Consider the following 13,561-nt stretch of genomic DNA (forward strand, 5'->3'; position numbering starts at 1 on the left):
ATTTACAACACGTTTTCTAGTGAGCCATGGGACTGGAGGAATTCCGCGCGCTCATGGTGAGAACGTGCAGACTCCACAAAGACCGCAACTGAGGTCAGGGCTGAACCCAGGTGACTGGAGCTGTGGGGCAGCAGCTCTACAGTTAACTACAGTTTCAACTTTTTTTTATTTCAACATTTTTTTATTTTTTTAGTATGTTTTAAAGTCTGTATTTAATGTTTCTTTGTGTGTTTTGTGTGGGGGGTGGCGTGGGGGGTAAGGGGGAACCGCTTCGGTCGCCTCCTCCATGGAGAGGCGAGTTTTTCCAGGTCGCCTCCCTCGTGGCCTAACATCAAGGATCGACGCGGCCTTTCCCGGAGACGCGCCCGGGGCTTCAGCGGCGGGCGCAGCGTGGACTCTCGGCGTGGAGCGGGTGAGCCCTCGCTGGGGCTCGCTGGAGGGGAGCGCTCCGTTTCGCTGGCCCGGGGCAGCCGGCAGCCTGAAGTCGCAGCCTGAAGCCGCGGTCTGCAGAGCTCCAGCTGGTGCGGCGTCTACAGCCCGGGATCTCACGTGGGGGACCCGGGGGAAGAAGAAGCCATCACTGCCGGCCCGCGGCCGACTTCTACCGCGGGTCCGGCATGGACTTACCATCACCCCTGGAGGGGAGCTTCGACCGCCGGCCCTGCAGTCTACGGTGCTTCTGGCTGCGGCGGGGTCTTAAATCTTGACCGCCGGTCTGCGGCCTACAACTTAAAGCCGCGGTCTCCGGTGAGGAAGAGCCGATCCTGGACTGACTCTGGACTCTGGTCCTGACCACGGGGGGGAAATGGAGGAGGACTGGCCAAATGTTGTGCCTTCCACCACAGTGATGAATGCTGTGGTGGATGTTTGTGTTACAGTTTTATTGTGGTTGTGTGTTCTTTATTATTGTATCGCTGCAGACAACCCAAATTTCCACCAGCCTGGCTGTGTGGCAATAAATTATATCTAATCTAATCTAATCTATTGTGCAGGTCAGGCAGCATATGTGGGATGAATGGACAAGTGACGTTTCAGGTCGGGACCCAATTTTTCAAACTGATAGTGGAGGGGGAGGGGGGGGGGGATAGTGGGGGGAGAGGGGGGGATGAGAAAGCTGCGAGAGAGAGAGAGAGAGAGAGAGGCAGCTCATTTGATTAGTACAGGTGTCAGAGATTATGGGGAGAAGGCAGGAGAATGGGGTTCAGAGGGAAAGATACATCAGCCATGATTGAATGATGGAGTGGACTTGATGGGCTGAATGGCCTAATTCTGCCCCTATCACTTCTATTGCAGGCATTAGGGCAGCACGGTGGCGCAGCGGTGGAGCTACTGCCTTACAGCGCCAGAGACTCGGGTTCGATCCCGACCACGGGCGCTGTCTGTAAGGAGTTTGTACGTTCTCCCCGTGACTGCGTGGGTTGTTCTCCGAGATCTTCGGTTTCCTCCCACACTCCAAAGACGTGCGGGATTGCAGATGAATTGGTTGGTATCAATATAAAATTGTCCCTAATGTGTAGGATATTGTTAGTTTATGGGGATCGCTGGTCGGTCTGGACTCGGTGGGCCGAAGGGCCTGTGTCCATGCTGTACCTTTAAGGTAAACTGCGCTAAACTACCATTGTGAACCAGGGTTAGTGTTAGCACGCACAGACATGGAGATGTGACAAACGCAATAACAGTGGCATGACAATAAAAGTGTTTTTTCTAGGAACATACTTCTTTTCATCATAAAATATGACAGCAGATGAAAATAACCAGTTAAGAAAATTTTGTTCAATTTGATTTTCATAATTTAGTATTTTTAATAGTTTGTTGTGAAATTAACTCCAAGGAATTTTTTCTCTGCTCCTTCACTGTAAGTTCACCAAATATCCCATTAAGTGAATAAATAGGCTTTCCATCACACTTACTATCCTGTCCGTTATATTTGGATTGTGCATTAATCTGTTGCTGATGCCTTTTATTGTTGCAGTTACTATTGCATATCTGTTCATTAGTGGATGATGTGCCTTTATCCTTTACTAACGTGTGTACCTGTACAGTCTTTATTTCCATTTCTGTCGTAGCTACATTATCTGTCCCCGATGCAGAATCCTCAGAGGCAATACTCGCACGTTTATCTATTTACTGCAGCATCTATTTGCAACAAATTAACTTGTGTAATTTGCCGATGCTGTTGTCTGTACAGTTGCACAAGCTCATTTGTCATCACACGCTTGCCTCGTATAACTCCCCTTGTGTTTCTGTCCGATACTGATGTACCTATTTGTACAGTTACTCGTTAATGCTGTAGCTCTCTTACAATGTGGAAACAGGCACTCCGGCCCAACTTGCCCACGCCGACCAACGTGCTCCATCTACACTAGTCCCACCTGCCTGCGCCGGCCCATCACCCTCTAAACCTGTCCGATCTATGTACCTGTCTAAATGTTTCTTAAACGTTGCAATGGTAACTCCTCTGGCAGCTCACTATCCTTTGGGTAAAAAAGTTACCTCTCAGCTTCCGATTAAATCTTCCCCCCCCCCCCCCCCCCACCTTCAACCTATGTCCTCTGGTTCTTGATTCCCCAAACTGGGTAAAAGACTCTGTGCGTTTACCCTGTCTATTCCTTTCATGATCTTGTAACCTCTATAAGATCGCTCTTCATCCTCCTGAGCTCCAAGCCTACTCAATCTCTCCCTATAGCTCAGTCCCTCGAGTCCTGGCAACATTGTTGTAAATCTTCTCTGCACCCTTTCCAGCTTGACTACATCGTTCCTGTAATATGGTGACCAAAACTGACCACAATACTCAAAATATGGCCTCACCAATGTATCCTACACCTGCAACAGGACCTCCCAACATCCACAATGTATTCTCTTTGACAGATGGCACAATGGGCTAAGTGTTCGGCTGGCGACCGGAAGGTAGCCGGTTCGAATCCCGCTTGGAGTGCATACTGTCGTTGTGTCCTGGGGCAAGACACTTCACCCACCTTTGCCTGTGTGTGAATGTGTGTGAGTGATTGGTGGTGGTCGGAGGGGCCGTAGGCGCAGATTGGCAGCCACGCTTCCGTCAGTCTGCCCCAGGGCAGCTGTGGCTACAGAAGTAGCTTATCACCACCGAGTGTGACTGAGGAGTGAATGAATAATGCGATGTAAAACGCCTTGAGTATTAGAAAGGCGCTATATAAATCCCATCCATTATTATTATTATTATTATTCTCTGACTAATGAAGCCACAATGTGCAGAAAGCCTTTCCGATCACCCTATCTACATGTGATGCCACTTTCAAGGAACTTTCAAGATGTACTTGCGTTTTTAGCTGCGATTGGTAAATTTGTCTGCCTGCCTATTGTGCTATTATCTATCTGTCTATTACTGCTATTTTTGTTTGTTATCATTGCAGGCGTCTGTTACAGATGCGGATGTGTGTCTACCCATCACTGTTTATTCAAGGCCATAATTTCTGGGGAGGGACACGACAGAACAAAGACAGATTAACAGCAAGATTCCATGAATTAACAAATCCCCTCGTTTCCTGCCTTCTTCAGTCAGCTTCTTGGTCCAAATCCGTGGGGAAAAAGGGGATTGCAGAGTTTTCAAAATAAAGGTGGGGGGCGGCACAGTGGCACAGCGGGTAGAACCGCTGCCTCACAATGCCAGGGACATTTCACACAGAGGGTGGTGGGTGTACAGTACAAGCTGCCAGAGGAGGTAGTTGAGGTTGGGACTATCCCAACGTTTAAGAAACAGTTGGACAGGTACATTGGGGCCTCTCACATCGCAGAGGCAAAATATAAAGCTCCAATTGAGGGCAGTAGTGGAGGAGTCACAGATTGAGCCCGTGGAGAATTGTCCTGGGTATTGGCATCATGAGATCAGATAAAGTGCGTGTTTAGTAGAACAAGGGCAATGAATCACAAAGTAACGAGTGAAAGCCTCAGGACATTCTTTTCGGAAGGAGATGAGGAGGAATTTCTCTAGCCAGAGGGTGGTGAACCTTTGCCACAGATGGCTGTGGAGGCCAAGTCAGTGGATATATTTAAGGCAGAGATAGATAGATTCTTGATTAGTACGGGTGTCAGGGGTTATGGCGAGAAGGCAGGCGAATGGGGTTAGGAGAGAGAGATAGATCAGCCATGATTGAATGGGGGAGTAGACTTGATGGGCCGAATGGCATAATTCTGCTCCTATCACTTCTGATCTTATGAAAGGCTCTGATATACAGAGCAGCATTTGCTTGTGATGGGGAGTGACGAGACAAAGCAGGCCAGCGGGCGATTTGCAGTCTGCCAGCTGCAACAAATGCAATTATTTTGATCCGAGCACAGAATGCACTGATTACGTTCTTATCAGGATGTTTCTAACCGCACCGGAAATAAAGACTGCTCTGTTTGATTGTTATTTTCTAAGACAGTTTGGTAAGTGATATGGTCTTGAGTGTGCAATAGGAACTGAAAAGAGCTGCTTTGGCAGCAGTCTCCAAGTGCAATCAGAGCAGACTTGGCACCGACTGGTATAAATCATTAATTGCAGGAAATAAGAAGCACATACCCGACCGAGCTCTTTGTCCTCTAGAGCTAGCACGCCTGTGCTCTCTGTGAAGAGTTTCACCTTTACTGCAGGAAGAGGGTGTGTGCTGGTGAAGTCACCTTGGGTACCCCAGCTACAGGAGAGAAGTCATATCAGAAGAGGTCAATCTTGCTTATACGCACCACATTCACAGCTTAAGTAAAATAAAAATCAGTTACTGGCATAATGTGTTATTGACATCGTTATTGCAAAAATCAGCTATTGCATATTTATAAACGCATGAAATAAGTATTCTTATTAAAGTGCGCATTCACCGAAATCCTTAACTACAAAACATTTAGCTGGAAAGAGAAAGGGTTATCATACTAAAAGGCCTGTCCCATTGTACGAGCTAATTCAAGAGTTCTCCCGAGTTTCCCCTGATTCGAGCTCGGAGATTTACGGTAATGGTCGCTCGAGGGTACTCGGGGCTCTCGTGGTTATTTTTCAACAGGTTGAAAAATCTTCACGAGTCTTCACGAGCTTACCGCATTTCCCGAGTACCTGCCGTTAGCGTTACGAGCCGCTAAGAGACGTCCCCGAGCTCCGACATACCCGCTCCGTACATTCTATGTGCTTGACATGAGTCTGATTTTTTTTTAAACTCGGGAGAGCTCTTGAATTACCTCGTACAGTGGGACAGGCCCTTTAAGGACACAAAGTGCTGCAGTAACTCAGTGGGGTAGGTAGTATCTCTGGAGAACATAGATTGGTGATGTTTTGAGTTGGGATCCTTCTTCTGACTGAGAAGGGTTTTCTATCCATGTTCTCCAGAGATGCTGCCGAACCAGCTGAGTTACTCCAGCACTTTGTGTCTTTTTATGTAAACCAGCATTTACAGTTCCTTATTTTTTACTAGGGTTAGCATATGGTTGCTGATTGACAGATAGTAAAATGTGTTGCAGATGTTACCTGAGATTTGGGAAAATATGACTAAGCCCTTAGGGCTAAAGGAATCAAAGGATAGGGGGAAAAAGCAGGAACGAGGTACTGATTTTAGATAATCAGCCATGATCATCTTGAATGGCGGTGCTGGCTTGAAAGGCCGAATGGCCTACTACATTTATCTATTTTTCTATATGTAAATGGCTCGATTGTAATCATGTATTGTCTTTCTGCTGACTAGTTAGCACGCAACAAAAAGCTTTTCACTGCCCCCCCGGCACACGTGACAATAAACTAAATATCTGCTGTGCTGCTGTAAGTAAGAATTGTTCCATTTCGGGGCATGTGACAATAAAACACTCTCGACTCTTGATTTGAACGGGGTGGAGTTGCAAGAAATTCTGAAAGTAAAAATATGAAGATCGCTCAAACTACATTTCAGATCAGGAAAGACATTCTAAAATGGCAGAGTATGAAAAGTCGAGTATGTCCCCTGTATTAAGAGATCAAATATTGGGCAGATTCGAGGTTTATTTATGGGAAGTCAATGCGTCCTCTGCAATTTTCATCCTAAGCACTCAGCTTTATCTTCTAATACTTTGCTTTTATTTCAGGCTATTTTTGTACCATCAGGTTTATTCAAGGGCATGGCAGTATTTTTTGAAAGCATTTGCAGCCTCCGCAGGTTTTGTTCATTGGTCTGAGCCATGCGGCCCAGAGATAGATGCAAAGTACTGGAGTCAAGTAGCATTCTCTGGAGAAAAAGGATATGTGGCGTTTCGGGTCGGGACCCTTCTTCAGACTGAATGTAGGAGGTGGAGGTGGCGGGAGGGTCGGGGGAGGAAGGTGGAGAGGTTGAAGAAGGGACCCGATCCAAAATATCACCCATCCTTTTTCTCCAGAGATGCTGCCCGACTCCAGTACTTTGTGTCTATCTTTGGTATAAACCAGCGTCTGGAGTTCTTTGTTTCTACATTTCATCTACTCCAGTTCTCCACAGTCTGGGCCGCATTTTCTCCAGAGATACTGCCTTCAGCTTTCAACGTTCTGTTCCTTCTGCCGGACGGGAGCGGGGAGAAAGACTGACAGTGGGAAGAGGGATAGCAACTCAAAACATTCAGGTACAGCTGTAGGTTAGAGCTCAGTACCCACCTAGCCTGATTGTTCAGCAACAAGGTCCAATCCCACAAAACCAGAGGCCTGGTTATTTCCATTGCCTTACCTGACAGCTACAGGCTCTAACCTCAAGGCACGCTCCAAAAATCACAGCTCCAATTTAATTCCTTGATTATGCTATTTAGATAAATTATATTGGATATTATTGGAATGGTTCAATTGGCTTCATTGCAAGGAACGTCTAAGATTCTGCTAGTTTCCACCTTGACTTTTCTTCCTTAATCTAGTTGAAAAGCCCAATGTACAAACCTCACCTAAAAGCAAGACATGAGCTGTCAATAGAGTTCCTGATCCAGACACAAGCAACTGCAGATGCAAGTTTACAATAAAGGCCACAAAGTGCTGGAGTAACTCAGCTGGTTAGGCAGAACATGGATAGGCAATGTTTCGGGTTGGGACCCTTCTTCCGATGTCTGTGTTCCTTATCAACATGGTCTGATCGACAGCAAAATTAAAGGAGGGCGGCATAGTGGTAGAGTTGCCGCATTACACCATCAGAAGCCCAAGTTCGATCCTGACTACGGGTGCTGTCTGTGCGGAGTTTGTACGTTCTCCCTGTGACCACGTGGGTTTGCTCTGGGTGCTCCGGTTTCCTCCTACACTTCAAAGACTTACAGGTTAATTGGTTTCGGTAAAACTGCGAATTGTAAATTGCCCCGAGTGTGTTGGGTCGCGCTAGTGTATGGAGTGATCACCGGTCGGCGAGGACTCGGTGGGCCGAAGGGTCTGTTCCCACACTGTATCTAAAGTGGCTATTTTACATGAATTTTCTGATGAAGTTATGGCAAAGAAACACATTATATCAGCGGTTGTAAATGTCTTTTGGTGAGAATGTAAAGCAGCGAGTGCCTTGGGAATAGATTCCAATGGAAGCAATTAGGGCAAAAAAATTACAACAGCACAGTAATGTAAACAGTTAAAGCAAATTGCCTGTCTTTCTTTTTATCTTGTTAAGCATCCAGCAGGAAACTCAAATTTGATCCAACCCTCCCCCCGGGGTCAATGGCGTCTTGAACAGAGATCTTGCCGGATGAAGCTTTGATCTGGTTTTGCAACCATTTTGAAACCTGAGGCGCACTTTCAGCAATGTACCGTCTTCCAAGACGCTGCCTTACAGCGCTTGCAGCGCCAGAGACCCTGGTTCAATCCCGGCTACGGGTGCTGTCTGTACGGAGTTTGTATGTTCTCCCCGTGACCGAGTGGGTTTTCTTTGAGATCTTCGGTTTTCCCCCCGCACTCCAAAGATGTACAGGTTTGTAGGTTAATTGGCTTGGTATAAATGTAAGATTGTCCCTAGTGTGTGTGTAGGATAGTGTTAGTGTGCGGGGATCGCTGGTCGGCACAAACTCGTTGGGCCGAAGGGCCTGTTTCCGCTCTGTATCTCTAAAATAAACTAACCCTAACTAAACTTGAGGTAGTAGATTTTAACATTTGCAGGCACATCTCCTGTCCCACCTGTACTGTCAGAGTGATGACCAATGCAAATTGGAGAAACAGCACCTCATATTTGACGGACAGCTTACATACAACCCAGCGGTATTGATGTTGATTTATATCAATTTTTCTGACTTCAAATAACCTTTGCTTTCCCTCTCTCTCCATCCCTCCCACATCCAAGATCTCCGACTAGTTTCACTGTCCTCCTGATTAATTTTACATATTGTATGCTTCGTTTTCTCCTTCGTCGTTGTAGCTCGGGGACGTCTCTTAGTGGCTCGTAACGCTAACGGCAGGTACTCGGGAAGACTCGCTAACGGCAGGTAAGCTCGGGAAGACTCGTGAAGATTGTTCAACATGTTGAAAAATGTCCACGAGAGCCCCGAGTACCAACGACAGGGCATTACCCGTAAAACTCTCCGAGTCCGAATCCGGCCAAACTCGGGAGAGCTCTTGGAATGAACTTGTACCGTGGGACAGGGCCATTAGTGTCCCACATAGCGATGATGGTGATGATGATTATTGTTATTCTTTGTTTTGCGTACCATCCACAAAGTATACAAAGAGTCGCCACATACAGGGCGCCAACAATGTTACAGAGTATTCATTGTAGTCCCGGTGGTCCCTCTTCATTCTCGGCCCCCCCCCCCCCCCACCCCCACACAGGGTCCTTGTTCATTCTTGGCCCCGTCTCCCCGCCCCCACGCTGGGTCCCTCTTCATTCTCTCAGCAACACCCACATAATTGGTAAAAATGATGCAACAATGCTACAACCTATTGATACAAAGGGTTATAACAGGTCTCGACCTGAAACATCACCCATTCCTTCTCCACAGAGATGCTGCCTGTCCCGCTGAGTTACTCCAACATTTTGTTTCTACCTTCGATTTAAACCAGCATCTGCCGTTCTTTCCGACACGTTACATCAGAGATGTTCTCTGGAACTAATCATCGAGTTAGCATTTTACCAACATTGATGTGTCGGGACAAACCATGCTTGTGAAGGTTCAGCATGAATTCATGATAACTAAATCATTATGTGTACAGATGTGCAGCCACTTGAGTCAGGCTCTCTGGACCAGAACAGATGTAACGACACATGTTCTGTCAGTAAAGAAACCGAAGCGTTTCCCCCAACAGGCCACCAAACCCATGTGGAATTCTTGTAAATAAATGTTGCAAAGTCAACACCAAGTTAAATATTGTCACGTCAGCAGAACGGTATTAATAGAACCCACACCTGGCGTGAAAGAGCAACGTGGTTTGAGGGGGGATTGAAGGAAGAACCAGGTGCACAAATAAGATGCTCCCTCACATTCAGAACAGTATGTTCAACAGTGCTCTACTCTGAACAGCCACTAGTCACGGGCGGCGCTGTGGCGCAGCGATAGAATTGCTGCCTTAAGGGGCCGTCCCACTTGGACGACCAAATCCACGAGTTTAGAAGACCCTAGACGAGTTGAAAAAAATGTCAAGGTCGTGTTGACTCGCCGAATAGACCTCCTACGACTATGTCTACGACCTCCTACCGTTATGTCTACGACCTCCTACAACCCCCCTCGACCTTTTTTTTTATTCGTGGACATTTTTTATCAGACTGGGAAATACGGCACGACCTACTTGAGGTCACGAGTACGCGGAGACCACTCACGAGCATGAGGAAGAGTTACGAAGACCTCCTACGACCTCGTGGCGACCATGCTGTGAGTATGATTCAAGGGCAAACTCGGCAGAGGTCGCCAATCAGGTCGTGAAAGTGGGACAGGGGCTTTACAGCGCTTACAATACCAGAGACCCGGGTTCAATCTGACTACGGCCTCTGCCTGTACGGAGTTTGTACGTTCTCCCCGCGAACGGGTGGGCTTTCTTAGAGATCTTCAGTTTCCTTCCACACTCCGAAGACGTACAGGTTTGTAGGTTAATTGGCTTTGTATAAATGTACTGTAGACGGTCCCTAATCTGTGTAGGATAGTAGACACAAATGAAATGTAGACACTGATGGTTTTAACCAGCATCTGCAGTTCTTTCTTACACACTGTGTAGGATAGTGTTACCGTGCTGGGGATCGCTGCTCGGCACAGAATCGGTGGGCCGAAGGGCCTGTTTCCGTGCTGTCACTCTAAATTAAACTAAACTAAGTACTCGGCTTTAGTACTTTAGAGATACAGCGTGGAAACAGACCCTTCGGCCCATCGAATCCGCGCCAACCAGCGATCACCCCATATGCTAGCACCATCCTGCACAGTAGGGACAATTTACAATTTACAGAAGCCATTTAATCTACAAACCGGTGCGACTTTGGTGTGATGAGGAAACCTGAGCACGCGGGAAAAACCCACGCAGTCTGGGAGAACGTGCAAACTTCGTACAGACAGCACCTGTAGTCAGGATCGAGCCCGGGTCTCTGGCCCTGCGCTACCAAGCCACCACTTGAAACTTGACTTCAAATATAAATGACGTGAGATCAAATAAAGAAAGGCAGGAAGTCAAATGCTGAGGACCAGACCAGGCATAATATTCCAATGGCTACACAAACACAACTGGAGACCTGGTATAGTTCAACGTTAAAATTGTACAATGTCCCTAATGTGTAGGATAGTGCCAATGTACAGGATGATCACTGGTCAGCGTGGACTCGGTGGGCCGATGGGCATGTTTCCGCGCTGTATCTCTAAAGACTAATTTCTGGAATTTTGGGAATATTTATAGGGGCTTAGGAGACAGACAATCCTGACGCGATCTAATCATTTCTATGTGCAGCTACGTTTACAGCCTCCTGCCTTGTTCCTGACAAATATATATTCTGACAGCTCTTTATTTTGTGAAAGAATTAATAATTTCATCATTAAAAGACTCAGCCGGGAAACTAATACACATATCTGTGAAATGAAAACTAATCTTGTTCAACATGACATCATTCTTGTTAAAGTTGTTCCCTTGTCTTTCAGTCCTGTGATCACACATCATGCAACAAAAAACTTGTCGTCGGTACAGTGCTAAGATTTGAACTGATTATTTTTAAGACTTACTGGCCATTATCAGTCAATGCAGATATTGATACTTAATGAAATTACAACTTCTTCATCAGAATTAATAGATACCCCCAGATTTTTGGTAACTTTATAGTGACTGAAGCCAGCGTTGGTAAATTCAACACCAGGGCAGCACACAATGGCACAGCTTGTGCAGCACGGTGGCGCAGAGGTAGAGTTGCTGCCTTACAGCGCTTGCAGCACCGGAGAACCAGGTTCGATCCCGACTATGGGTGCTGTCTGTACGGAGTTTGTAGGTTCTCCCTGTGACCTGCGAGGGTTTCTCCGAGATCTTCGGTTTCCTCCCACACTCCAAAGACATAGAAACATAGAAAATAGGTGCAGGAGTAGGCCATTCGGCCCTTCGAGCCTGCACAGCCATTCGATATGATCATAGCTGATCATCCAACTCAGTATCCTGTACCTGCCTTCTCCCCATACCCCCTGGCCCGTTTAGTCACAAGGGCCACATCTAACTCCCTCTTAAATATAGCCAATGAACTGGCCTCAACTACCTTCTGTGGCAGAGAATTCCACAGATTCACCGCTCTCTGTGTGAAAAATGATTTTCTCATCTCGGTCCTAAAAGACGTACAGGTTTGTAGGTTAATTGACGAAGTATGTTTAAATTATCCCTAGTGTGTGTAGGATGGTGTTAATGTGCGGGGATCACTGGTCGGCGCGGACTCAGTGGGCCGCAGGGCCTGTTTCCGCGCTGTGTTTCTAAACTAAACTAAACTAGGCTGGTAGCGCTGCTGCCTCACAGCGCTAGGGACCAGGGTTCAATCCTGACCTTAGGTGCTGTCAGTGTGGAGTTTGCATGATCTCCCTGTGACCACGTGGGTTTCCTCCGGGTGCTCCAGTTTTCTCCCACATCCCAAAGACGTGCGAGGTTGTAGGTTAATTGGCCTCTGTAAAAATTGCCCCAAATGTGTAGGGAGTGAGATAACATAGAACTACTGGGTAAAGACATAAGATGCTGGAGTAACTCGACGGGTCGGGCAGCATCCCTGAAGACCATAGAAAACATAGAAAATTAGGTGCAGGAGTAGGCCATTCGGCCCTTCGAGCCTGCACAGCCATTCAATATGATCATGGCTGATCATCCAACTCAGTATCCCATCCCTGCCTTCTCCCCCTGATCCCTTTAGCCACAAGGGCCACATCTAACTCCCCCTTAAATATAGCCAATGAACTGGCCTCAACTACCTTCTGTGGCAGAGAATTCCACAGAATAGAATTCCTCATGGATAGATGATGTTTAGGGTCGGGACCTCTTTTGTATGAATGGGCATGGACTCGGGGTAGCCGAAGGGCCTGTTTCACTGCTGTGTCTCTAAACTGAATCAGTCGAATTTATGGTTAAAAAAAATAATTGCTCTTCACTCATGACTTGACGCAACTAGAGATAGTGTCATGTGATGTTCCTTGCTGCAGTTATAGGCCGGGTTTATGGAGCTGCATTAGTGACACCATCTGCCTTTCTTGGACTAAAGTACAGTGAGAATGCGCCCAATTTCGATCTTGAAACAGTGTTTACAGAAAACGTTGATCTTTAAAAGAAAGACAATGTGTCAAATCCCTGTCAAAATGCAATACATGAACTGTGATTCCCAGCAGAACATACGTCGCGAAAAGGAGGGAGCAAAAATAATGAAGTTATGTACCCCATGTACAATGTATCTGGTTGGTGTTAGCTTTATATAGAATTATATTTCTTGGCTGAAGAGTACTGGACCATATGCCACCATTGCATGTCTGAGTTAGAATGAGAAGCATTGCAATTTAACAGCATTAAAAACAAAATTCTCAAACAAAATCTCACAGTCAAACCTTCAGAAATCTCAGGAAATCTCACATTGCGACTTTGAAAACAGCCAGATATGTCTAAAACTAAAATATCTGGTTAAAAATAAGCATTTTTGCCACTGAAGAGTCTTTGATCCCAGGTTGAATAGGAAGTGAAGTGACGTCATTAGTTGCCTTAGCAACAGCCAGCACAGGAGCAAGAAGCTATTCCTACAAAAAAAAATTTGAATTTATATTCATAGAGAAAGGCGGCATGTATGCACATGATGTATAATCTGTGTAGTCGCTAAATTTAGCCTGAATCTTATCTAGGTCATACACTCATTCTGAAGGCATTTACAAAGATGTCTGGCCTATTTACGGAAAACTACAAAGTGAAGACTGGATTGAAATATGAGTTCCTTTCAGGTATTCATTAACATGCCGTCATTGTCAATGTCTACCATGCATGACATGGGTTTCTAGACATCATCTGCTTGATTGATTCCGAGCTTTTCTCAACAGCACCCCTATTTCTAAACACACACATTTTGCTGGTGATTGCACAGCTCGCTGCCTTATACCACAGCAGCAGCCCCAAGACCTCCTCTGCAAATTGCTACTCATTAAACCCTTCCAGGTATGCTTTTGAAGGGCCTCGCCTCAGGTGAGCGGTATCAAATAGGGG

At 46.3% G+C, this 13,561-nt stretch overlaps 1 protein-coding gene across 6 annotated transcripts in view; it reads right to left on the bottom strand.

Annotated features, from left to right (window-relative positions):
- cadps (calcium dependent secretion activator) overlaps window positions 1-13,561 on the bottom strand; it is a 277,179-nt gene that overhangs the window by 146,443 nt on the left and 117,175 nt on the right. For all 6 annotated transcript variants that reach the window (XM_033036637.1, XM_033036638.1, XM_033036642.1 and 3 more), the window contains exon 8: window positions 4,538-4,649. In XM_033036637.1, coding sequence (XP_032892528.1) covers window positions 4,538-4,649 — 112 coding nt within the window. The remainder of the gene's footprint in view (window positions 1-4,537; window positions 4,650-13,561) is intronic.

Source organism: Amblyraja radiata, chromosome 18 (assembly GCF_010909765.2).
Source record: "Amblyraja radiata isolate CabotCenter1 chromosome 18, sAmbRad1.1.pri, whole genome shotgun sequence".
In the NCBI taxonomy this organism is placed as follows: Eukaryota; Metazoa; Chordata; class Chondrichthyes; order Rajiformes; family Rajidae; genus Amblyraja; species Amblyraja radiata.